This window comes from Protopterus annectens, chromosome 2.part1, assembly GCF_019279795.1.
Source record: "Protopterus annectens isolate FY-2018-M chromosome 2.part1, PAN1.0, whole genome shotgun sequence".
Classification (NCBI taxonomy): domain Eukaryota; kingdom Metazoa; phylum Chordata; order Ceratodontiformes; family Protopteridae; genus Protopterus; species Protopterus annectens.
The window spans coordinates 1,590,226,600-1,590,254,510 of NC_056729.1; the positions used below are offsets into that span (position 1 = coordinate 1,590,226,600).

The window sequence follows — 27,911 nt, forward strand, 5'->3', positions numbered from 1 at the left end:
AATTTTCATTTAGGCACAGCCGAAAATGGTCCATCTCATAAGCTGGCTAAGGCTTTTTTGAAAGGTACGATGCACTTAAAACCACCGATCAGATCTCCCGCTACTCCCTGGAACTTGAATCCAATCGTGTCCAAAATTATTCTTCCACCCTTTGAACCTACCTCTTCTTGTGAGCTGAAGTATCTTTTATGGAAGACCATATTTTTGGTGGCTATTACATCAGCACGTAGAATTTCAGAGTTGTAAGCCCTTTCCATCAAACCCGCCTTACCTAATATTTCTTAAAGATAGGGTTTCCCTCTGGACGAATCCATTGTTTCAACCCAAAGTATGTTCTGAATTTACACCGAATCAGATGATTGAGTTACCCGTCTTCTTTCCTAACCATTCAAACCAGTTGGAATATATGCTTCACAAACTTGATGTGCATAGACAACTTCGATTTTATTTGGACAGAACAAAAGATCTCAGAAGGGCTGATCAGCTGTTTGTCTCCTTCTCAGATTCAAAAAAAGGTGCACCTGTTTCCAAAACTACCTTATCGAAATGGCTCTCTGATTTATCTACAGTAAAGCGGGTTTTGCATTACATAACAAGGTCAAGGCTCATTCTACAAGGGCAGTTTTGACTTCTACAGCCTTCTTGACCAGGTTGCCTATAGATTCTATTTGCTCAGCTGCCACCTGGTCAAATCCACATACTTTTATGTCTCATTACAAAGTGGACAAGGCTTCTAGGGACAGAGCTTCACTTGGATCTGCTGTCCTGAAACAGGTACTCCCGCAAGCCGCCCAAGATTGTGGTGCTGGGGATGCTACTCATCAGTAAGAATGAAGGCGAGATTGAAAAACTTCACATTAACGTTCCATGTGAGTTGTTCTTCTCGTCGTTATTATTACGACCCTCCCTCCTACCCCCTTCCTATGTCTAGAAGCTCGAGAGGTATCACTTGGTTTTGGTTTTCTTAAAGAGTTTCCTTTTACCTTGAATTTATGATTTCCTTGAAATCTGGGGTAGGTTTCTACTATAGCTGGCAGCAAACAATATCTGGGGAATGTAGTGGTGCATTGTGGGATAGGGCTTGGCCTCGAGCTGTTGGAGACCTCGAGCTTTGCTAGTTGACCGAATCGGAGCCGATGTTTGGCTCCGAACCCATCAGTAATAATGAAGGCAAGAAGAACAATCAAATGGAACATTATGGTAAGTACATAACTTCTTATTATTTACACCTTCAAAAACCACCATCTTAGACAAAAACACATTTACCATCACCAGCCAGAACAATACACCCCTCGAAATAGTATCCAATGCAAAACTACTAGGCGTCATAATCTATGACCCACTCAAGTTTGATATCCATCTACAAGTAAATATTAATAGAGCATGCCAAGTTTCTTATATGTTTTATCGCCACAATCGGTTTATCTCTCCCTCCACCAAATTAATACTCCACAACATACCTTATCCCATCCCTCCTGTATGGAGCCCCACTCCTTACTAACCTACAGTCCTCCCTCAAAGCAAAACTCTCCTCCTGTTACAATAAAATTTCAAAATTTGCAACAGGCCACTGATCTTCTACACACCACTGCACTGCCCTTCATAGACTTAACTGGCTAGAACTACCTCACCTATATTCAACTTACCCAAGCACACAAACTTATCTTTAGCCCCTCTCTCTGCTCCTACTTTGCCAACACCTTTAAAATGCATCTGCCCAATAGATCCCTAAGATCTAACTCCCAAAATCTGATTGAACTACACAAACTCTCTCGTCCACCAGGAAGTCATCTTCTGTCCTTCTCCCTAGCTCGCCTGTGGAATTCTCTCCCTCCACTAATCCATACCACTAGCAGCCTCTCTTCCTTCAAAACCTTACTCCACTCCCACCTAACATCCCACCGGGAATGCTCCTGTTCCCATCCTGCATTAAGTCCCCCAACTTAAGCTACTCCCCATGATCCAGCACATCTGCAAACTTCCCCCTATGATTTCTTAACTCTGACAAGCGTCTGTTGGTATCATCAGATTTTGTACATAAGTATGATTGTATAACATATTTATAAGCATCTGTTGCAATCATCAGATTTTGTATATAAATATGATTGTAGAACACTTTTAGTTTCTTTTTTAAAGAATGCCTGGATGTTCTTCATCTCACATTGCTGCAGTCCTTACACTTGGGGGTAGTCCGCTGTCCTCGGTCGGCCCGAATATCAAAGTATAAGGCTGACGTCGGTCAAGGCGCATTTGACTGACATCAGGACGTCAGGGTACAAATGCGCATGACCGACGTCATATCCTTAGTCTTTTTTGCCGCATGGTCCGATGCAGAAGCAGTATTGCAAGTGCCGGTTGGCGTTCTGAAATTTTTCGATTTCGGAGTTTCAGACAGAGTCAAAGTTGGCTAAGTACCCGTTAGAATATTTTAGTTTTTTCTTGCCTCAGTGGTTTACCGGATGTCAGAAAAAGTGAATAATTGTATTTCTTGTGGGAAACAGATACCGCATAGAGATTATCATACTTTGTGTATTCCTTGTTTAGGGCCTGAGCACGACGTTGTTGGGTGTCGCTCTTGTGCTAGATTCAATAAGCGCACTATAAAGAGGAGATTAGATTGTGCCAGGTTAGTCTTGAAGCGGTGCAATTATAAATTGCCGTCGGATGCTCCGGCGCTTCTTCAAGAAGCGCAAGGACAAAGCAGTGAAGCCTAGGCTGGAAGAACCGTCCGTGCGGACGCCCGGTTCTTTAGAGGTGTCGGTGGAGCCGGTGGTTCCACCGGAGGTTTCTTTGGGATCCCAGGGAGAGACTTTATTATTGCAGGATGTGGCCTCTCAGGAGGCAGGTCAGGGTGATGGGGCTTCTCAGGTTACTATACTCCCCTCCCTGCCTAGGGTGGTTAGGCCCTCTCCTTCTGTTTCCAAGGCTTCTCCTAGAGGCAGGCAGGTTTAGCTTCAGTTGGTGTCACCCCTAGTTCTTCTGGAACTGTGCCCAAGAAGCATATGCTTAAAATGGCAGAAGATTTGATTACTTTGATTAGGGGTTCTTTGCCCCCTCCTGATAAGAGACCTAAAGTGGAGCCTGAGCTAGGGAGTTTTGAGCAGGCTTCGGATGCTTCAGAGTCTTCGGCTGAAGACTTGCAGGAGTACTCTCCTTATTCTGATTCTGATGTGGATGGTTCTACTCCTTCTGCTTCTCCTCCTGAGGATTTTTCTTTTTCAGAAACTCTTCATTCCATGAGGGAGCATTTTAAGTGGGAAGGTCAGGACTTCTCTGATTCCAGGAAAAGGCTTAGGGAATTTTTTTTTACCCCAGCATAGGCCTTTGGCTATACCTCCTGTTTTGGATGTAGTGGAAGATGTTTTTACAGAGGCTTCTCTTAATCCTGATTCTTTGCCTCCTGCTCCTGTTAAACCGGATAGGTATTACAGGGTGCCTGAAGCTCATAAGTATCTTTTAAGAGTCCTAGGGCAGACCCAGAAACTGTTAGCCAGGGGCCTAAAGGTGTTAAGGCTTCTGTTGTCAAGAATCCGGTTCCTGCAGATAAAGAGGCCAGGGCCTTGGATAGATGGGGGAAGAAAGTTTATACTTCTTCCACTCTAGCTATGAGGGCTTTGAATTGCCAGTTTCACATGTTGAAATACCAAAACTATCTCCTTTCACAATTGAAGTCTAAGGTTGATGCTCTGGCGGAAGGTATTGCTTGTAAAGAGTTACAAGATTTAGTACATGTTTCTGAACAGGTGGGTAAGCATTCTTTGCAATGTGGTTTTGATGCTGTACAGGCCTCGTCTAGGGTGGCTGCCACTGGGTCAGTTCTTCGCAGGCACGCCTGGCTGAGGGATCAAAATTTATCTGCCCATGTTAAAACAAGGATTTTAGATGCTCCTTTACAATCTGATATGTTGTTTGGTTCTCCTGTTGAGGCAGTCTTAAAGAAAATGGAAGACAAGGCTAAGTCTATGCAGACTGTTAAAGATTTTTTGCAGGTTCAGCCTCCGAAGTTTAGTAGAAATTGGCCTACCAAGGGGTGGACGTATCCTTCTTATGATTCCCAGTCTAGGGGTAGGTCTAGACGTGGTAGGGGCAGAGCTCAGGGCTCTTTTAGGCCTAGAACAGGGAGTTCACCTGCACAGTCTTCGGGTGAGGGCAGGGGTCAGTCCTTTCGTAAACAGACCCAATGACCTACCTTTTCAGCTGCCAGAGCCTTCTCGTCTGGCAGCACCTTTGGGAGGAAGGTTGGCACTTTTCAAAGAAAATTGGAGTTTAATTACCCAAGACAGATGGGTATTGGATATCATACACCACGGTTACAGGTTTTATTTCCATACCTTGCCTCCTTTCAGAGGCATGCCAGACGTTCCTCCTCAACAAAGAATAGAGGCTCACAAGCAAATTTCTCTGTTACTTCAACTAGGGGCCATACAGCCGGTCCCTATGCCAGAAGTGGGCCTAGGATTTTATTCTCGCCTGTTCCTATTACCAAAGAAGGGGAACACGTGGAGACCAATTTTGGATTTATCTATCCTCAACACTTATCTGGACATTCCCAAGTTCAAAATGTTGACGTTACAACAGCTTTTACCTCTGCTGGGCAAAGATCATTGGATGGTAACTTTGGATCTCAAGGAGGCTTACCTTCATGTTCCTATCAGACTAAGTTGCAGGAAGTATCTGCGTTTTCGAGCTGGGACTTCTCACTATCAGTTCTCTGCATTGCCCTTTGGCTAATCTACTGCGCCCAGAGTGTTCACGAAAGTTCTGGCTCCAGTGATAGCTTTCTTCAGGCTAAAAGGAATACAGATCTATCCTTATTTGGACGATTGCCTGATTCTGGCTCAAGGAAGGAAGAGCTTCTTCATCATTTGGAATATGTGATAGCAGTGCTAAGATGCCTGGGGTATTCTGTGAACGAAATAAAGTCCAGTCTAGTACCCTCTCAGGACATGTGCTTTCTGGGTGTAAGACTGAATACAGCATCCCAGATGGCCTTTTTGACCCCGGACAAACTAAAGAATCTTTCCCTTTACTTCCATCAACTATCTCATCAGTCCGGGCTGACTGCAAGGACAGTCCTTCAAGCCTTAGGGTTCATGGCATCTTGTATTCTGGTGCTTCCCAATGCCAAACTGCATATGAGGAAGCTGCAATGGTATCTAAAAAATGTATGGACACAGCACTGCCAGGATCTGGACACTGTCATTCAAATAATACCTTGCATTCAAAAGGAATTTTTGTGGTGGGCTCAGGAATGTCACCTAAACAAGGGACTCTCTGTGACCCGGCCAGAGGCGAGTCAGATTTTAACGACAGATGCCTCAGACAAAGCTTGGGGAGCTCATCTAAATGGAAAGTGGATACAAGACAAGTGGCCTGCCAGACTACAACATCTACATATCAACCTGAATGAGATGTTAGCATTCCAGTTTGCATTAATAGCTTTCAAGGATTTACTTCTTCCAGGGCAGGTGTTGATTCTAACAGACAACACAACTGTCATGTGGTACATCAACAAGCAAGGGGGAACACATTCTTATCCTCTATGCAGGCAAGCAATGATTTTGTGGGAGACTGCTCTCAGTTTACAGCTCAATCTTCAGGCAAGGTTTCTGCCGGGAGCACAGAACTCCTTAGCAGATGTGTTGAGCAGACGAATTATGGATCCCCACAAGTGGAAATTGGATCCCCATGTATTTCAGAAATTGACAGTGTCATGGGGAACTCCAGACATAGATCTGTTCGCTTCTCCACTAAACCATCAGCTGCCAAAGTTTTGCACGAAAAGGTTTCATCCCACAGCTTGGAAAGTGGATGCTCTTTCTTTCAATTGGAGCAATCTTCATGTGTATGCCTTTCCACCTCTGCCTCTCCTCCCAAAGGTACTTCTAAAGGTCAGACAGGACAAGCCAAGGATGATTTTAATAGCTCCAGATTGGCCTCGACAGCACTGGTACCCATTACTGAGAAGTCTGGTACGGAAGCCTCCATGGCCTTTGCCTTGATTCCACACCTGTTGTCCCAGGAGGACAGTCATTTGCTCAATGTCAAACTTCACTCTCTTCACCTAACAGCATGGCATATTCTGTTTTGAACCATAGAGGGTCTCAACTTCCACAACAAGTTTTGGATGTGATTTTGGAAGCTAGAAGGCCTAGTACAAGGAAAGTGTACGCAGATAAATGGAAGAGATTTTTATTTTGGAGTGCAGCAAAGGATTTTGATGTTTCTGAGCCTAATTTAAGTGTGGCTCTTCAATATCTTACTGAGTTACTGGACAAAGGTTTGTCCTTCTCTTCTATTAAGGTTCATGCTGCAGCAATTTCAGCTCACTATGACTGTGACCCGCCATTGTTTTCTCATCCTTTGTTCAAGCAATTTCTTAGAGGGCAAAGAATATAAGACCCCACGTAGAGCTCCTACTCCTGCTTGGGATCTCAATTTTGTGTTGGAGAAACTCACTCTACAACCTTTTGAGCCTGCAGCTACTACTGAGTTGAAATATTTATCATGGAAGACTGCCTTTTTGTTGGCCATTACCTCTGCAAGAAGGGTTTCTGAATTACAGGCCCTTATGGCGGTTGAGCCTTTCTTAATTTTCTATAAGGATAGGGTATCTTTACGTACTAATCCTTCCTTTATGCCTAAAGTGGTTTCTAGTGTGGCTTTAAACCAAACTATTCATTTGCCTACTTTTTATGCAAATCCCCAAAATAAAGGGAAAAAGATTTTGCACACTTTAGATGTACACAGGCAGTTGCGATATTATTTGGACAGAACTAAAGGGTTTAGGCAGTCTCAGCAGTTATTTGTTTCTTTTGCTTTGAGTTCTCAGGGCAAGCCTGTGTCAAAACAAACTATTTCTAAGTGGATTGGGTTTTGCATTGCTTTCTGTTATTCCCATCATGGCAAGGAGATTCCAGCTGGGATTAGGCCTCATTCCACTAGGGCTACTGCCACTTCACAGCTTTTTGAGGGGTGGCAACCAAGGATATTTTGGAGGCAGCTACTTGGAGTTCAGTGCATACTTTCTCTAGGCATTATCACCTACCACTTTACTCTAAATCCAGGGCTGGTTTTGCCACTGCTGTTTTGCAGGGCATTTTGGCAGCTCCTGCTTCCTTATAGTTTGGCCATCCTCCCTTACCTCTGCTTTGGGATTCTACCCAAGTGTAAGGACTGCAGCAATGTGAGATGAAGAACATAGTACAGTTTTGTACCTACCATAAATGTAGATGTTCAAGATCCACATTGCTGCAGTCCAATTTACCTCCCTCCTTCCCTCTGTAGTTAGAGGTGGTTGTGTGGGTTGGGTTGTAAATATTGTGTATATTGTATATATTGTACATATAATTAGTGCAAGGGTGGTTGGTTGTTTGTTTGCTGTCTTTTGGTTTTGACCTTTATTTTTAGGGTCTTCTGACATCTGGGGCAAGAAAAGACTGAGGATATGACGTCGGTCATGCGCATTTGTACCCTGACGTCCTGATGTCAGTCAAATGCGCCTTGACCGACGTCAGCCTTATACTTTGATATTCGGGCCGACCGAGGACAGCGGACTACCCCAAGTGTAAGGACTGCAGCAATGTGGATCTTCGAACATCTACATTTATGGTAGGTACAAAACTGTACTTTTTGCATTTCACTAATGCCATTTATTACCTGTATTACTGTACTGTCTATTGTTCTCTATCCGAGGTGGTGCAGCGGTAGTGTTGTTGCCTCACAGCAAGAGGTTCTCCCATTCGATTCTCTGCTGGAGTGCGGGGAGTGCCTTCTGTGTGGAGTCTGCATGTCCTCCCCGCAGTTGGGTGGGCGTTCGAAAGACGTGTAAATGGACGTGCCTTTGTTGAAGGTTGAACGTTGACCTGGCACCTCAGCGTTCGTGAAAATCTACTGCCAATCATTAGCAGACCGGAGTTCTGCTGTGGCGACCCCAAACGGGGAAAAGACAACAACAACTGTACTATCTATTGTTGTAACTTGCTTTCTAAGTAACTTGTATTTGTTTGTTCATTTTACCGGAGGTTTTGTCCCCAGGACTCCATTGAAAACGGGCTCCTAGTGGCCCAATGGACCATCCTGGCAAACAAACTGCAAATAAATAAAATAATGTATTTTATGGTATGTCATTAAACTAATTTTGTATTTTCTTATCCTTTTTCTTCTGAATATGCACCTCATGTTTGATTTCTTAACATGTATATGAGCAGTGTAGTGTACACTTTATGTATCTTATATGAATATTGTTCTGTTATAACATTGTACTCTGTGGAGCTTTTCTCTCCTGGCCTCTACTGAAAACAGGCTATCTTAGGCCCAGACGGACTTTTCCAGTAAACAAATGGAAATAAATATTTTAAGTTAACTCCAACTCCTGATAAGGTGGGCTTACAATTTATCATCTGCAGATAGAATTCTGTAAATGTCTGCCTTAATGCTGCTTGGTTCTGTCATGGGGAGGCATAAATAGGCTGGACTTCAGCTTTTACCAGAAAATGTGAAAGCCATACTTTAAACATGTGTTATATTTAAGCTTTCCTTTTTTGGATCCTCAGAGGAAATAAATAAAAGTATACAGAAGATTAAATGTTTCACACAAGGTTTTAAAATGAAACAGTACCTTATTGAAAACTAACCAATTTACAGAAAGTCAGCGACATAGCAGCAACTTCAAAACAAGTCTGAAAGATTCTCTAAGGAAATAGTAAGCATAGAGAAGACGACAACAAAAGGAAGATACTACTTTTACAGCAGGATGTCATTCTTAACCTAGTTAGGCATGTGGACCCTTCATCATTTCCTCATGCTTTTCAGGTACAAAGCATATTTTCTCTTCACTACAGAAAGACAGGAGATATCAGACCAATTGGGTTCCAAGCCTAGTCCTTTCTACTCCAAAAACAGACAGCTTGCCTTGACCATTTTTCATTTGTTAAATGTCTTTATATGCAGACAGTAGAGCTAGTTCCAGAAGTAGAAAAGAGAGAGATGAGAAAGCACTGCTTTAATGAAGACTTCCCCTAGTTTGAAGAGGAGAACCAGTGGATATTCATCCTAGATTTTCACATCTGAATGAGTTTATAGAAGTAAAGTTCAACACATTAACCATGCAGACCATCTTAACTCTACAGTCTGGTGATTTTGGCCATGCAAGGTACATGCTTCATATTCCTGTCTTGAAGTCGAACAAGAGACTTCTGAGGCCCAAGATGGGTGACTCTTATTTTTAATTTACTGCTTTGCCTTTCTTCTGTCCTCCGTTTTCACCTTTACCCGGGTACACCTGGAGACCGATTCAGGTAGGATATTTAGAGTCCTTGATTTATACTGCAACAAATTCTCCCATGTTGTCTGTAACTAATTTTAGCCGTAGACGTACAGTATTTACACTAGTGTTTCCTAAATCAAATATTTTTAGGGAGTGTATCAAGGAAAAATGCTTGCGTTTTGTGTCCCCCAAGAGATGGTTCAGATGTTGGGATTTTTCAGGTAAATAAAAGAAAATGATTAACAGCTAGAATGATTTTGAAGATGTATGTGTTCATTTCAACCCATCAGATTCCAAAAATGCTTTAAAGGTAAAAAGAACAGTCTCATTCATATTGCTGCCATCTGGCTAAGGCAGTCATGGTTCACTGTGCTAACTGAAATTTCACTAGTAGAACCCTTGATACTGTTTGGCAACCTGTTGCTCTCACTGCATGGAGTAAATGCTCTATTAAAGCCTCATAGCTCTTAGTGTAACATCATGGAAAACCTCAAGCTGATTTATGAATCGTTTTTTTTTTTTTTTTGTGAGCTATAATCATTTTTGAAAGAGGCTGTTAGACTAAACAGAGGAAATGGTCATCCTAACAGGATTAGGCTTTGTTTATGGAGTCAAAGTTCATTAATGTTGATGGTGTTTTAGCAACGTGGGTCTTGCAGCATTCTTGTGTAAAGGATTAGCTTACTGATTTGCTAAAATACATATTGCAGTCATTTTTCTTTGTTTTTCCTGTACCTTCAAGTGCAGTAGATAATTTCTTAAAGACCTTTTACTTTTGTGACCTTCTAGACATCCAGTAGCTGTAGCTAGGGACGTAAGTTTTGATCCAGGTAAACTAGGTTGACCTTGTTTGGTGCCGGTCTGTTCATTCATCCTTCAGTACCTACTTTGTCCTGTTTTGGGCTATAGAGACAACCAGAGCCTCTCCCTGCAAGCAGTAAGTTTGTCAGGGAAGACCACACACACACACACACACACACACACACACACACACACACACAAAAAATCTTTCAAGGCAGTGAGGAGGCATTAGAAAAGTCTTACTTGTCCAAATGGGTGTGTTCTCTTATTGGTGTGAGAAATGGGACTTGAACTCAATATGTTATCACTTTACTAGATTCTGCAGTGTTACTTGGACTTGTTCTATAAAGCTTGGCCTGCTCCTCTGTTAAGGTACACCTGTTAGCCTTCTCTTTTTGCATTCCTCTAGAACCACATGTGACAGTCAACACTTTGCTAAAACAATTCTTGAAGGGGAAACATCCATCTCGGACCACACAGGCAACCTAGCAACCCTACTTACACTTAGCTTCTCATTTATATACTTCAAGTCTATCTCTGTTGGAGCTACAGCTAGCATCAAATAATCTGAAAGATTTGTTTCCTGGTGGTGGTGATCACGATTCACCCTGAATCAGATTATAATAATAATAATAAGTATCTGAGATACTGCTTTAGCAGAGGATGAGAGAAGAGGGGAGGTTCTGTGTTGTAATGAGCTGAAATGGCAGAGGCATGGATTTTTATGGAAGAAAAAGATAGGCCCTTGTGAAGCATCTCAGTTAAGTATTGCAGAATCTGAGGAATATTGGGCATTGCTTTGCTTATTCCTTGTGACTGGTTCCAGACACAGAATCTTTTCCATTTGTCAACATAAGATTTTCTAGTACTAGGCCTTCTAGCCTCTAAAATGGCATCCCTCACTGGTTTGCTGAGGGATGCCAAGGGTGAAATTAGTTTATTAGCCATGCTGCAAGATTCAAAGTTTGGACCTGAGTGCGCAGAATTTGGTAGTTCTGCTGAGACAGTAGGTAAGATGTCTGAGGCAGGTGCCACGGAGGAAGGTGTGACACATTGCGCAGCAGGAGTGGGTACCAGTGTTGAGGCCAGTCTGGTGCAATCAGAATCTTTTTTGGTTTGTCCTGTTTGGCTATTAGTAGACCTTTGCAGAGCAGAGGGGGAAAAGCATAGACTGATAGTTTTTTTCCAGCTGAATGATAGAGCATCCACTTTCCAAGCTTTTTTGTGATGAATTCTTGTGCAGAATTTGTCCAACTGATAGTTCTGGGGTGAGGCAAAAAGATCTATGTCTGGGTTCCCCCATTTGCATGTCAACATGTTGAAAACTTGTGGTTCCAGTTTCCATTCGGGTGGGTCCATAAGATTTCTGCTTAGTTTGTCTGCCAGAGTATTTAGCTTTCCTGGCAGGAATTGAGCTTGTAGTTGTATTTGATAGGTCAAGGCCTTGTTCCACAATGCCAAGGCTAGTCTGCAAAGGGGGTATGAATGTGTACCCCCCTGCTTGTTTATGTACCACATAACTGTGGTGTTGTCTGTCTTTATCATTAGTTGTCCTGGATGAAGGTAGTCCTTGAAGGCTGTCAGAGCATTCTGTACAGCTAGCATCTCTTTCTGATGAATATGTAGCTCCATTTGCCCAGAATGCACTTCCCTGCCAGATGAGCCCCCCCAAGCACAGTCTGATGCATCTGTTGTTAGGGTTTGGGCAGCAGAGGGTGGAGTGAATGGTAGTCCCTTGCTTTGGTGGCAGGCCTCTGCCCACCATAGGAACTCTAGTTGCAGGCAAGGTGTAATAGGAATCATTGTTTCCAGGCTGTGACAATGTTGACTCCACAAACTTAAGTACCACTGAAGTTTCCTCATATGCAGTCTTACGTATGGAATTTGAAGAATGCAGAAGGCCATGAACCCCAAGGCTTGCAGAGTTTGTCTTGCAGATAGCAGGGTTTTTGTGGCCACCTGTTTGAAGTAAGTCATCAATTGAATTTGCTTTTCTGGCGTAAGGTAAGTCATCTGGGCAGTTGTATTCAAGCTTGCACCCAGGAATGTAATTTTTTTTGAGAGGGCACCAGTTGATTTATTTTCGTTTATGGTGTACCCTAGACAAGTTTGAACCCTTTTTACAAACGCCAGATGCTTTAGAAGAATGTACGTGTTTTCTGCCTGAATTAGACAGTCGTCCAGGTATGGATACATTTGAATATTTCTTTGCCTGTAAAATGCAATTACTGGTGCCAGTCACATTGTGAAGACCCTGGGCATAGTAGATAAGCTAAAGGGCAGATCAGAGAACTGGTAATGCAGGTTACCTGCTTTGAAACAGAGGTATCTTCTGCAAGATTCTCTGACTGGGATATGCAGGTAAGCCTCTTTTAAGTCTAGAGTTACCAACCAGGCATCTTTGTCTAGCATAGGTAATAACTGTTGGTCAGCATCTTGAATTTTGGAATGTCCAGAAATGTATTTAGAATGGATAAGTCCAGAATTGGACGCCATGAGTTGTCTTTTCTGGGTACCTGGAAAAGTCTGGAATAGAAACTTTGTCCCTTTTCCTCTTCTGGTAATGGTTGAATATAAGCTGCACTGATGTGCTTTGGAGCCTTGCACTTTTATCCCTCAAGTCAGAGCATCACTGCAAACTTGACCCCCTTTTGTGCCTAAGTTGGCTACTTGACAGATTCATCAAGTTGCCTGTCTTCTTTCTAAAGCAGGAGAGCAACATTTGAAGAATCTTTTGGTAGGACCAAAGCTTTGAGAGAAATCAGCTGATTATTTTTAGAGCAGGCAGGTGGAGTGCCCGTTGACTAAGCAAACACTTCCAAAGTGGCTAAGCATCTGCCTTATTTTACGTTACCTGTGTATTTGACTTTGCAGGTTGAGGTCAATTGCACTGGATCTCTGCCACTTCTGTCTTCTGTAAGGGTGTTGCTGCTAGAGTATCTGTGAGGTTGCTGCTAGGACAATCAGTCATACTTTCTCCAAATGCTACTAACTGGATGCCCAGTTAAGGGGGAGCAGTAGTTCCATCCACCTACACTTCTGGTGAGGTAATAAGCTACTGGTGCTGTACCATTCATAATATATATTTGGGTGAGGTTGTCATGTAGATGTTAAATAGAGGGGGGCAGGTCATTGTTGCTGATGGGTCACCTAATAGTCTCATTGTACTACTAAAGTCATGGGACTGTCGTTATTGTGTAAATGGAATTATGCTGTAGACTCTGGCATCTAGAATGAATATGCTGTTGTTGGATGTGTGCATATAGAAAAGTATTCCCATTATACCAGTATTTGATATGTTATTTTCTGTGTATTCCTTCAGCTGGTTTAAATTGTTCTTTTTAGTAGTGGGTAAAAGTACGAAAAGAAAAAGCCAGATGCATCGAATAAAACTGTTCAAACACGAAAGAAAGTGAATAAACCAGAACAACCAGTTGACAAGACAAAGTAGAAATCCAAAACATTTTATTCAAAACAAATAGAAACAGATAAAACCAAATAAAAAGATGAGCGCTTTCACGCCTACAACTGGCAGTTCTTCAGATCAAAATACAAAGTTCAAATCACTAACTAAATACACAGTTCAAAATTACCGGGTTAAGGCATGTGATCTAAGAAAAGGTTTTAAAGGGACAGACCCATTCAGTCTGCTACCCTTGTCATTCTGCAATTCTAAAATCCATTTGACTTCTAAACATTCTGTATTAGTTCTCACATCAACACCTCTAATATTACATTTAAATAATTCAAGGAACAGAAACGTGAAGCAGTGTTGACTACCATTTGTTAAAATATGTTTAGATAAGGCATTTTAATATCCTGTTTATTAATATTGTATATATACTCATGTATATGATCCTTAAGTGCTCGATTTGTTTTACCGACATAGTAGCAACCACATAATTCACAGATTTCTAACAATATAACATTGCAACTCCTACAATCAGCATAGAAATCAAATTTATAAACCTGTTTAGTAGCCAGATGTGTGCAAGTAGTGCTGATGTTAAACTTAAAACATATTGCACGATCTGCAAGGATGCGTGCCAACATGACATAATTCTTTGCAGTTTTTGGAACATTTTATAGCAAAGTAATTTCTTCTTAGAGTGATTGTTTTTGAAACAAAAATGGGGAACATCTCTAAGGATTCCCTTGTATCTTCAGAGGTCAGGATATACCAGTTTTTCTTTACAATGTCACACACCATTTGAACATTGCTGTAGTAGGTAGTATTCATTCTAAAATTATTCCACCCATCTGATCAAAAATCAGAAATGACTGAAACTGCTATGAAGTCCTTCATTTATCAGATTTACTAAATGGAAGACTGCCTCTATCCTTGTGGAGAGATTTCCTGCAGCACTTCAGTTGATTAGTTTGCAAGTTGTTTGACATATATCAGATGCTTGTATGATTTGTATCTCAGTTGTTCGTTTAGTGTGGATAATCTGTCAAATGCCTGCTCATCTTGATGTTGAGACAGGGTTGGATGAGAAAAGGTCAGAAGTTAACTTGGCTTTCCATTTCTGTCCTCCTTTGGAGAGACTTTCTTCTCCATAGGACTTGAATGTCATAATAGAATTGAGTTGCCCGTCCCCTCATTTGAGCCTGATCGTTGTGTGGTTTTGAAGTTTCTCTCTTGGAGGAAGCATTTTTTGCTGCCCGTTCCATCTACTCTAATGATATCAGAACTTACTTGTAGGGAGCCTATTTGCTCTTTCATATGGATTGAGCAGCCCTTATATCCACCCATACTCTTTCTGAATTGCCCTAGAATCATCCCATTTCTGTTGCTGCTTACTTTCATGGGGCAGAAACTATAGAGAATGTGCTCCTTATTCCTCTGGTATGTATTTTCCTGACAAAGTAATTGCATGAGTTTCATAAGGTGAAGCAGTTCATTTTGTTAGCATCAAGAATGGAGGACTTTGCAGCAGCCAAGCAAACCCTTTCCAAGAAGTTTGCTACCTGCCAATCAGGTGACTTACTATGTGTTAAGAAATGCTGCAGTCATCAAAGCCTTTCCACTGTTGTCAAAGCCATTCCACCAGTATGACATAGCTGCTTTCACTTCTTGCTTCTAAAATGTTTCTTGTTGACATGTGAATGGAACCAATTTTCTTGTCACTGTAAAAAAAAAAATGTTTAAAACCAGTAATTGGGTTTTGACTAAAATGCAGCATAGATGTAAAATATGAAAAATTGTATAAAGCTAGAATGGTTTGTCAGTAAAGATGTAGCAAAGATGTGAAAAGCTCTACAAATCATTATCTGTAGAAAATGTAGTAGAGATTTTAAAGTGAAGTTGTCCGTTGCGAGTGTGCACACACACCCATGATGCATGAACATGCATACACACACACACACACACTAGTGTAAAGCCTTAGACTGCTCTGTCCTGTCAAAAGCTGTGCTACTGTATTTGGAACTAGAACGTTTTGGTATCCTAATCAACTCTTCCTTGGAGGAAATTGTGTGCATTTACTTCATTGACCCTGAAGAAAGTAAGGGGTCAAGACTTCTTTGCATAATGAGAAAGAGAAGTTTTAAAAAGGACCATGTTAACTAATATTTCCCAATACTGACTCATCCCAGGTCACCTCTCTGGAATTTCTGTAAACAATTATTATTTATTTATTTATTTATTTATTTTTTTGAAATTCAGCTGAGCAGTTATTTCATTCCTTCTGTGCTTTTCTTGCATCTACATCACATTATCAAACTTTTTCCCAGGGAAAAAATTTGCTGCTCCGTACAAAAAAAAAAAAAAAGTTTAATAACAAAATTAAGTGGGGGGCTTGGCACACCACACCCCCCCCAATGTGTGTGTGTGGGGGGGCTGTCCCCTCAACACCCCCACCTACTAAAATATACCAACTCTGAGATCGCACCATAGTGGAGGAAATGGCAAAGTCCTGAAGATGGACCACCGATTTTTTTTTTCCCCTGGGGAAAAAAAATCTAAGGTCCGTGACTTCGTTATTTTCTCCTTTCGACATTATCGGATCGATGAAAGAGCGTTCGCGCTCTTCATCGTCCGATAAGACAATATAAACCCCTTTTCTCTTAGAGTGTTTGGTGGACTTACTAGCCTGGCTGAGTTCATGTCTTTAAAACTTGCCTGTTTTAAAAGTCCAAGGTAAATAGATTATCTTAAGTGTTAGAACCTGATACCAGTTAGTATTTTTTCTGTCATTTGTCTGTTTAGATTTGTTTGTTTCATCCTCTTTACAAGGGTATATTTATTCATATATTTAATTTTCAAAATATATTGTCTCATTTCTTTAAGTAAAGGATTTCATTATTATTTCTGAAAAGAATATGGATGACTCTTGTTGATGTATGCAAGCATTATTAAACAAACTTGCTAAGTTATAGCTGTTAGTATCTGTCATTTAAAAAGGAGAGACTTGCTGTAATTATTGCTATCATATGTTTGTAGTACAGTTGGCACATTTATGCTGGAGGGATAGATTCCTGTCCCAGAGACTTCCCATACTCTGGAACAGACTACCTATCTTTGTCAAACAGAGCTCCTCATTAACACTATTCAAGAAAACTCTTGATTGGATGGATAATAGGAAATTCACCCTGGGGAGCACTTCTGTGATTCTGCTTGAAAGGGGCACAGGAAAATAATTTTCTTGGGTGGTGAAAGCCAGGGTACCTTTTTGGCTAGTCTTGTATAGGCCCTAGGGCCAATAGCCTAGTACCTACCTATGAACCTATAAGAGTGTATATTCATTGTGGTCTTTCGTGCCAGATTGTTATTGGTATGGCTGGTGGCCACATGTACATATAAAAGCAGGCAGGGGGTAGTGGCACTGAAAAGGTTATTACTAGCGCCTTCTAGAAAGCATTGTTTGTGACTGCAAAGTAGTTTTAGTCAGTTACATTTACTGCTTTTTGTTTTTAATGTTTTTGTCCCCTTTGGCCTCATCCTTCTGGCCCAGCTCCCCAGTGCCCCATGTCCATGCCAGATCTACAAGCTGGTCTCCTACCCCGGGCTTACTTTGATATTTCTGAGGCTGATCATTTTTCTTAAGGGCGTGCTGGGGCACAGCTGTCTGTACTTCTGTCCAGGGGGTTTCTTTTATGTACTGCCCCACTCCCTTCCCCCCTCCCACACTCGTTGAGTATGTCCAAGGGTAACTCCCCTCTTTGGACAGGATCTTCCCGTAGGGACCATCAGTGATTAGCACCGTCCCACCCAAGATAGACGCAACCATCCCTCCCTGCCAACTCCGTCAGTTGCCTGAGATGGTAAGTGAACCCAGTCACCTCGGCTGTAACTGGGGCTTTATTCCTCTACACCACCGGAGTGGCTAGGATACATTTACTGTTGGTATGATAGCACTAAGGTTAGAGGTGGGTAGATGAATTCCTGTTAACCCTGTGTTCATAGCTTTGTTCTTCATCTGTTTAGTGTGACACTTATTTAGGTGCGGTTGGGTTATTTAATGTTGAAGGCAGCAGTGTTCGTTACTATATACTCTTCAGGCTAAGGATGTATATATTTTCCTGTCAGTTGTACAATTCATAGGGCTGCTGCTGACAGCTGCGTCACAGTTTACCCAGCCATTATTTGGGCCATAACTCCAGGAACTGGGTAGCCTTTGATATATTTTTATTCAGGATTTGAACTTTTGAGCTTTCACCTTTTGACCCTTCGCTGACACTTGTCGTCTGGGAAGTGTGTTCTGTATCATAGGTTCATAGGTAGGTACTAGGCTATCGGTCCGAGGGCCCATACAAGCCTAGCCAATAAAATATACCCTGGCTTTCGCCACCCAAGAAAATTATTTTCCTGTGCCCCTGTTGAGCAGAGCCACAGAAGTGATCCCCGGGGTGAATTTCCCATTTCCCATCCAATCATCAAGATTTTTCTTGAGTGCTAATGAGGAGCTCTGTTTGACATAGATAGGTAGTCTGTTCCAGAGTATGGGAAGTCTCTGGGGCAGGAATCTATCCTTCCAGCATGCTCTGTTTATTATGGTGACAAGGTTTAGGTCCCTAGAGCGTGTAGCTCGGAGGGATTGGGATTTATTTAAGTGGAGCATGTCCAACAGCTCTGGGTTTGACATAGCTTTGTATGTTAGGCAGAGATCGCCCCTGAGTAGGCGATATGCGATGGAGTAAAGCTGTAGTTTTTTGAGACGGTCTGCATAGGGCATCTGTTTGAGGCCGGTCTTTGTGAGGTATTTCTGTGGTTTTTCCAGTTGTTGTAGATGTCTTGTGAGGTACATACCAAAAGGGGCGTTGTACTCTATAATGTTTTTAATGAGTGATGAGTAGAGGGGAACAATGACCTCTTTTTTTCTGGATGATCAGTTGAGATTCTTCCCAGCCATTCATCCACTAAAGAAGACTCCTAATTACCAGGTACAACATATGTACTCTCACCGTATCAGCTGATCTTTGAAGGCATCCTCCTCTTCATTGCTTGCTTATTTTTCTCCACCTGTATCTCTGGATCTAGAAAGCCCTTCCACCCAGCAGCTGCTGTATGTCCCTGTAAGTAAGATAAATGTGTGTTGCAGTTAGTGTCTTAACTTTCTGTCTACAGTTTGAGCTCATTTGATGAGAGGAAGCTGTTGGGTATGAGGATTAGGCACTTTGTTAATGTGGTGTATGATGATATGGTATATGGCTACATGAACTCTGCATTCTTGAATGTAGTAATTGAAGTCTAAAATAAGCTGTGAATAGCAGATGTGGCTGTACTAATAGTACTCTGACTGGTGAGGATTTCCTGACAAATTTTTCAATATATTTTTTGTTTACAGATGAATGCAGTTATTCTGAGTCATGTCTGAAGACAGCTTTATACTTTGAGATTTACGCAAACACCTGTTATTGATTTTGAAATCCAATTCATACTGAATAAAATTTGGCTTTGCTTGATCAGTTAATTTCGATTTGCTTCTGCTGGAATATGTCAGATGTTGTCCTCCAGACATACATGCTTTCAGATTATTGCCTTTCAATTTCTTGTAGGTTCCTCGCCCTCTGCCTATAACTCCAGTAAACCCTAGTATGCCTCCAATGCCTCAGGGATCAATGACCCAGGAAGAGCTCATGGTTTCCATGGTAACAGGCCTTGCATCCTTAACCTCTCGCACTTCAATGGGAATTATTGTGGTAGGCGGAGTGGTGAGTATAAACTAATGTAAATTAGTAAATGGCATGCACTTCAGGGAATTTATGTTTTAGTTAAATACTGACATGATTTTGTTGAAAGGGTTGCGTATCTGAATAAACAGCATAGGTACGAATGAAGTACATTTACAAAGCATTTGACTTGAAATACATAATATGAAAGACATTTATTTGTAATATGGAAAAAAATACTGTGTGATGCAATTTTACATTTTAATTCATGGAGAACTCTTGCAGCAGTTGTTACATTCTGGGAGTTTTATTTACCTCTCTCTTGGGCTGTGATCAGTCTGTGATCTGGTTTTCTAAGCAATAAGCCTACTCCTTATTTTATGTATTTATTTATTTATATTTGTTGGCCGGGAGTGTCTGACTGGATGTTGGTCCATTTTCAGCGGAGGCCCGGGGAGAAAAGCTCCACAGTTAAAATAGACAGCAGTTACATTGGATTACATAGCGATTAACAATTTACATAGCAATTACTTACAACATATTTACAGATGAAGAACATAGTACATCAGTAGACAACTAGAATCTTTATCTGTGAAGTGCATAACAGACATTAACAAATGTTACAAGAAGTTGTTCCTGCTGTATAATAAGTATTGGCTTATGAGCATCTGAGCTTGCTATAATCAAGGTAGTTAGTGGAGTGGAAAGAAAGGTAGTGGTTGGATGGGGTGGGTGATATTAGAGTGGGAGTTGCAAGGGCATAGCCAGCATGTTTTAGATGCTTTTAGTAAAGTTTTGAAGTGGGTGCATGATGGTATGGAGGTAATTGTGGGTGGGAGGGAGTTCCATAATTTGGCTATGGTGCAAGAGAATAGTGCTTCACCAGCAGAGTTATTGGCTTTAGTGATCTGCAAGTGATTTTTGTTGCTGGATCTTAGTGGTCTGGTGGTGCGATAGGGTTGGAGTAGATTCTGGGAGGGATGGGACATTTAGTGGATGGTTTACTAGTTTGTGGGTGAGTGAGAGTTGATACCATTGAAGGAGGTGAGGGAGTTCAAGACAGCCCAGTTCAGCAAGTGAGAGACGGTGGTGACTATGGTAGGATGCCCCTGTGGCAAATTTGGCGATTTTGTTGTAGCAGGTCTCTAGCTTGTTTAGATCGCATTGCCTTAGGTTGGTATATATTGGAGAGGCATAAAGTAGGGTGGAGATAAGGTGGGAAGTTGCTATTGAAATCTTTGCTGCTTTGGTGAGAAGTTGCTTATTTCTGTATAGCGCTCCTAGTTTTTTGTGGACTTTTTTTATGGTCATGGATATGTGAATGTCATATTTTAGTTTGTCTATTTCCTCTCCTAGCAATTTGGTGTGTTCAGTTGGGTATATAGTGGGGTTGTCTTTTGCTGTGATAAAGTGAGAGTTCTTTTGAGTATGTTTGGTGGGTTGGAAGATTAGTAGTTTAGTTTTGTTTGGGTTGAGTTTTAATTGGGCATTGGATAACCAAGTTTCAACAGAGGAAAAGGCTTCCTGTGTGACTTTTTGCAGTTTGGGTAGGGACTGGGCTGAGCAGATGATGGTTGAGTCATCTGCATATTGTATGAGTGTGCCATGTTTGGTGGCAGAGGCTAGATTATTGGTGAAAACAGAGAAGAGGAGGGGTCCAAGGATGGATCCTTGGGGAACCCCTATGGAGACAGGTAGTTGGGGAGATATGTCATTCTGCCATACAACGGATTGTTGACGGTCAGACAGGTAACTCTGAAACCAGTTGGTGACTGATTGTGAGAAGGATAGGTTATTGAGGACAGAGATAAGTTGTTTGTGTGGGACTATGTCAAATGCTTTAGATAGTTCTAGGAAAGTAGCAGAGGAGAGAGAGACATTGTTTTTATGCTGAAGGATAGTGTTAGTAAAGGAGAGTAAGGCAGTGGTAGTGCTATGGTTTGGTCGGAAACCATGCTGAGTATTGGAAAGGAGGTTGTCAGTAAGGAGGTAGTCTGAGACCCGAGAGTGTATGTATCTCTCTAGTATTTTGGAGAGTGGAGAGAGAATAGCTATGGGGCGGTAATTGGTTAGTTCTGTGGAGGGTCCGCCTTTGTGGAGGGGAATTATATGTGATACTTTCCACAGTGTGGGAACGTACCTTTCTTTATGGTGTGCATTTCCTTCCACTTGCATACTGCTTTATAGATGGGTTATTCATTCTCATATACTTTAACTGTTGCTGCTTTAAGTAAGTAGTTGGTCATTAGTATTTGTTACTTGGCACTGTTAAGTTATTGATTTACCTGAAACCTTTTTGGACTAGTTAAGTAGAAGTATGTTGATCCTTCTTTTAGACGTGTACTTCTGCTTCATTGGCTTGTCCAAAAGCTTTGTTTTAACATCTTAAGTGTATAGATCATATCAAGCTCTGTTATTTTGGATGTCAGATTACCGTTAAAGATTACCATTAAAAACTTTTCTCCTTTCAAAAAAGGCATTCAATGACACTGAAAAGCTGACGTTTGTTAGTTAAGGTGTTTAAAAGCAGTTAAAACATCTTATTGCTTAATGGTGAAAAAGTTTAAGGAAACTGAAGAGCTGTTAAAACTGGAAACTTCCAAAGGGCATTGGGAAAACTTAAAAAGTTTAAATATTTGCGCAGATTTTTCCAGTGGCTCAGGAGAGTTGGTGAATGTAAAAAATAAATAAGTAGATGGTTACATTATGAAAGATTTTGAAGCCTTTTCATGGGTTATCTGAAAGAACTGCACCTGTATCAAAAGTTAAAAATGGGGTATGGTTGTTTTTTAGCCCCATAGATACTTCTGTGGTCCTCCTTTTTTTTGTATTTTCTCAGACAAATTTGTCAAAGACCTAATGTTTTTGCGATGCACTTCGTCGCATTCGTACAGAAGGCATACAGTTTTCCAGAAGATGAGTAAAGACTTTATCACATTAAACGTTCCTTCCACCTGTGTCAGAACTGGGGTTGTCATATTTGCCAGCCTAAGGATGATTGTCACAAACTGACAGAAGATTGGTACAAGCCTACCATGGAGTATTTATTTATTTATTTATTTTACATTTGTTGACCGGGCTAGTCCAGCTGGATCAATGTCCATTTTCAGTGGAGTCCCGGGGAGAACAGCTCCATTGGTTAAAACAAGATTAGAGAATACAAATACACATAAAACAATAGCATTAAGCATAAATGATAAGAAGATTTTAGTATAGGTAATACACATCTAAGAGTAAAAAATATCCAAAACAAGAAAATATTCGAGTAAATGGTTAACGACTTTCAATACGAAATTTGATAGTATCTAGTCATACAGTGTATCAATACATTTTGAAAAAATAGTAGACAATATAAAATTTTTTTTGTTTTATTTTGTTTTTTTTTTTAATACAAGATATATGAGATCAGTAATATCTACAAAGATATTATGTCAGAGGAAGTCAGTCAGGATTTCATAGCAGAGAAGGAAGAATTGTGGTAGAGGAAATGAATATTAGAATATGTATAGAGTAATGAAAAAGAAAATCCTCATTCGTTCACTGTTTAGGTAGATGCCTGTTAGGCATTCATTGGGCGTTTAATACTCTGACTGGATTGAAATCAATTCAGTCCCATTTTGAAGAGTTCCACAGAAAATTGCCAAGCTGAAAATAGAGACGTAATGTCAGAGCTCCTCTGCAGTAAGAATAACACCTGGCATATCCTCTCTTGCATGTTCATTGTGACTATTTTACTCTGAAGCTACTATCTTGAGGGAAGGTGCACAGTCTATTGATGCATGCCACAGTAAGAGTGCGTGTCCCTAGCTTGTGTGTTGAGCACTCCTTTCTGCTGCTCATGTAGTTGGGATTTCGGTCTTGATGTTCACTGTGGAAAAATATGAGACTAGTTGGTTCAGGTCTTCTCCCATGGACAAGGTATAGGGTTCGATCCTGACCTCTGACCAATTCCTGCTTGGAGTTTGCAAGTCACTGCGGGGTTTCTCCCCCCTTTGAAAAACATGCTGAGTGTTTCTATCTCAGATTGTCATAAGAATTGAGGTGAGGGTAGCAGCATGGACTCTAGAGATCTCCCTAGAGGAGGAGGAGTTGTATTTATTCAACCACTTTGTACATCTACTGTGGTGCACAGTATCTTCAAGATAGAACTCTAATTACAGATTGCACAGTGGTGGGGCTAGCCACTCTGTGTATAAACATGGCTATAGGTGATCTGGTTGTGTTCACTGATGCCAAAATGGGCATGGGTATTTAGGTTCATAGATTGGTATTAGGCTAGCTGCCCTTGTGAGCCATTTTAAGTCTAGCCAATTATCCCTTATGAGACTCAAACCCTGCACCTTGTGTTTGCAAGGCAAACACCTTAACCATTAAGCCACCCTCCCAACCATTTGTTAAGTGGATTGAGGATATGACCTGCACAGGGACCCATGCTAATGGTGGAGGGGTGTATGCCCCATGTACCTGTCAATAAGCTACTGGCCAGCTGGTGTCCAGTTGCCTAGCTCTGTTGACCGAAAGTTGGATGTAAAACCAGTCAGTCTGTCAAACATGAACTCGGTGTAGGTTCACACATTTTATGTAGGTTCGCTGAGAGGACAATGCTTGGAAGTAGAAAGCATAATGGGATGGTGGAGGCTGGACATCCTGTGTCCAGGACACAAGATGGAGGAGCAGTGCATTAAAGCCACTTGGCTTGTAATCTGTAGTCTACTACTCAGGAGGAAGACAGGATAGAAATGGTGTGGGTATTGTGGTGAGGGAGAGGCTTCAGAAATCATTGAGGTTTCGGAAGTCATGACAGACTCGTGGCATTCCGACTCCAGTGTAATGATAGAGCAGTATTCATAATCTTAGCCTGTACCCCACAACAGAGTTGCCATAGTGAGGAAAAGAGTACATATTCAGACAGCAGCAGCTGGACCTGTTAGATAAAACAAGGTGACAAGAATTGATGCTGATAATGGGTGACCTTAATGCACATATTGGAACAGACAGAAGATCTGAGGACTGTCTGGGTTATCATGGGTGGGGCAATATGAATAAAGGAGAAGCCATTCTAGACTTCTGCCACATGGTAACCAACACATGATTCAGCAAGACACAATGTCACATACAAAAGTGGCCAACTTGCAACTCTGGTAGACTTCCTCCTAGTAAGGAAAGGGCACTAGGGTGGAATCAGCGATTGCAAAGTCATCCCATGTGAAACAGGTGGCCCACAGCATAAACCACTGGTTGCCACAATCAGCTGCAAGCAGTGGTCAGAGAAGGCTGTGAGGCCAACCGAGACCAAGGTGAAGACCTGGAAGTTGACTAGAGAGAAAGCATAACAGTTCAAGGAATTACTTAGGGCTCTAGCACCTCAAGAAGAAGAGGAAATAGGTGAAGTTGGAGAAGAATGGTAGTGCCTCAAAATAGTATGTGTAAGGGCTACAGAACAGATGTGCAGCCAAGCCAGGTATGGAAATAAAGTATATAGGAAAAGCTGGTGGTGGAGTACAGTAGTCCAGGAAGTCATAAAGTAGGAGGCAGAAAAGACAGACCAGGCTAGGAAGGAATACTAGTTGGCTGACAAAAGCTAAGAGGAGATGTAATACCAAAGAACAAGGCATCAGAGGCACTCTACCAGCTTCTGGAAATTCAGTCAGTAGATGGCACAAAGAAACTATATCAGGTTGCAAGACAGAGACAGAAAAATAAAGAAGATAGTCAAGTATCCTTTGTAAGGGATGCTAGCAGCAACCTGCTCACCAGTCCACAGGACATCAAAAACAGATGGAAGGGAGGAAGAAACACCCCACAGAAGCTTTACTGCCCCAGACACTGCCTACGGTGAGAGAAGAGGAACCCACCCTAGAAGAAGTAGTAGGAACAGCAGTAAGGAAAATGAAGTCAGGTAAAGCAGCAGGCTTAGATGAGGTCACAACAAATATGATTAAGATGTTGGGTGAGCTGCAGGAAAATGGCTCCTGAGGCTACTCATAGCAGTGTGGAGAGAGACGCTCTCCCAGATGATTGGAGAAAAAGCATACTAGTGTCAATGTTGAAGAACAAAGGTGCATTCACAACTGTGGGCAGCATAGAGCTATCAAACTCCTGTCACACTGCATGAAAGTTCTGGAGAGGGTGATTGATAAATTAAGCAGGGTTGTAGAAAGTAAGATGGGAAATGAGCAGTTCACATTCAGATCAGGATGCAGCATAAACGACCTAATGTTTGCAGTGAGACAGATACTTGAGACAGAAACTAGAAATGAGGAGCTGGTTATTTCTAGACTTGGAGAGAGCATATGACAAGGTCCCAAGAAAGTTGATTTGGGCAGTCCTGTAGTGGTTTGGAGACCCAGAAACCTTGATAGAAATAGTGCAAACTATGTAAAAGGACCCAGTCGTTCAAGTACGAACATTGCTCATTCCCACAGGAGGTTATCCACTAGGAGTGGGTGTTTCATCAGGGTTCAGCTCTGAGCCCACTGCTGTTCATACTGGTGATGTGGACTACATTAGCAAACAGGTCGGAGAGGACAAGTAACAAAGTCGCTGTATGTGGATTATAGGCACTCTGATCAAGAATTCAGCAAAGCGTAGGGGAATAAAATGCAAAACTTAAGGCACATGGGATGAAACTGAGTACAGATAAGACGGTTGTAATTGCAGCAAATGGGGGAATCGGAAGAAGGTGAGAATTGAGATAGAAGGGAAAACAGTGGAACAGGTTAACAGCTTTGAGTATCTGGGATGGGTGGTTGAGAACGGAAGCCTGAATGAGGAGGTCAAAGCTAAAGCCAGGGGAGTCAGGGGGGCTGCAGCCAACTGCCACAAAGTGTCAGGGGTAGTGTATGACAGAAGAATGCCAAAGAAGCTGAAAAGTAAGGTGTACAAAACAGTGGTGCGACCAATGCTACTGTGTGGTAAAGGAACCTGGGCATTGAAGGCAGAACATATGAGAAAGCTAGAGGTGATTGAGATGAAGTGCCTAAGATAAAGGCAGCAGGATGCACACTGTGGGACAGATGAAGAAATGAGGACATAGGTCAAAGTACCTCCGGTTACAGAAAAGGTTAAAAGAGAACAGATTACAGTGATTCAGGCACGTACAGGAAAACACAAGGCATTCTGATTAAGATGATTTGGGACAGACAAGAAGAATGTAAGAGGAAATGAGGGTCTCCAGCAAAGAGGTGGATGATTGTGTGAAAGATAATCTGTGACGGTCAGACATGAGTGTCAAAGAAGATAGGAGAGTGGCATTGAAATAGGGAGAGGTGGTGACAGTTGACGCGATACCCTGACTTCATGTAAAAAATAGGGAAAAGAAAGTTGATGATGATCACTGTGGAAAAGTTCTTTTCATTCTATATAAATCTTAAGCTATACAAGTGTGTGTGTGTGTGTTGCTGCCAGGTTGTGAATCAAGGCTTGCTCTAGTATTGCCTGCAAAGAAAAGCACAGTATATACCTATTTTTTTCCTCATCCCTGATCATAAGTATGTGGGTGCCTCCTGCTAGAGCACTTCATGTGTCTTGTGTCAGGCACAGATAACACCCTGGAGTTTTTTCTTTTTCTACTTACACATTTTGGAATTTGATCCTAACATTGTTAGTGGAAATGGTCTCATGTTAGCTTAGAGTGCTGAAACCTGTTCAGTGTTCTTGTGGTTGTAATAGCCAGAATCCCCAGTAGCACTCCCTGTACTGCTTGGGTGAAGGCCAGTGCTCTTCATCCCAAGTTACGAATTGTCATCTCTTGGGGTGGGTAGGTTAGCCAAAGGCTAGACTAAGGCAAACTGCATTAATCTGAGAATCTCCTAGCAGGAAGGGTCAGAGAAGGGGATGCAGAGAGGAAAGGACTTGCTGTCCTTGTCAGCCACTGAAATAAGAACCTTTTGCTTCTGAGAGTTCCCATAAGCTTCAACCCAGTTCTTCAGAGACAGGAAAGAAGAAAGCTGAGGCCTTCCTTAAATCTTGGAAAATGGCAGTGGCTTGAAGGTACCTAGCACAGGGACTGGCAGGGAGGGTCCCTCATGCAATCTCAGACTGGTGCTACAGAACATTTAATATACTGAGCAGGCATCCAGACTTTGGGTACAGCCTCCACCTACTACTTTCTGTCATTTAATGGTCTCACAGTCCTTCCATAATGCCAGATGCCCCTTAAGTAGTGAGAAGTCAGAGTTACACTATTGTCAGCTTGTCAGCTGATGGTAGAAGGCCCATGAGAAATCATAATTGTAGTCAGTCTGCACCCATAGTTCTTTTTTTTGCTTCTGATTTTCATTTGCTTTTTGGTCTTCATGACCATCAGGCCTCCTGTCCCACACACCCTTTTATTCCTCTATTCCTTCCCTTTGATAAAGAGCATTGTGCTCATTCATTCCTCTTGGGGGCAACCACTAGAAGTGGAGTCATCATCTGCAGGATTATCACTGTTTGTTTCAGTCCTATTGTTTTTCTTTTTGTGTATGTCTGCTAATGCCAAAGGAGTTGGTGTTCAGTGGACGTTTTTGAGGATGGGTCTTCTGCCTCATTGAGTGATTTCATATTACTTAGCTCTGCCCCTCTAGAAAGCAAGTACACCTCCGGTCCACTACCCAGGATGCCTAGGTTATAGTCAGGGCTTTACCCTGTGTGCTAAGGAGCCGGCCGTGATGCTGTTTCTTCAATCTCCACTTGTGGTAGTCACCTTAGAACTGAGGATTCTTTCCTCAAGGTCTCTTAATTGCTT

At 41.8% G+C, this 27,911-nt stretch overlaps 1 protein-coding gene across 1 annotated transcript in view; it reads left to right on the forward strand.

Annotated features, from left to right (window-relative positions):
• The window catches only part of MFN2 (mitofusin 2), a 495,982-nt gene that overhangs the window by 351,371 nt on the left and 116,700 nt on the right, over positions 1-27,911 (forward strand). The window contains exon 14 of the mRNA XM_044063040.1: positions 19,070-19,225. Within this exon, the coding sequence (XP_043918975.1) occupies positions 19,070-19,225 (156 nt within the window). The remainder of the gene's footprint in view (positions 1-19,069; positions 19,226-27,911) is intronic.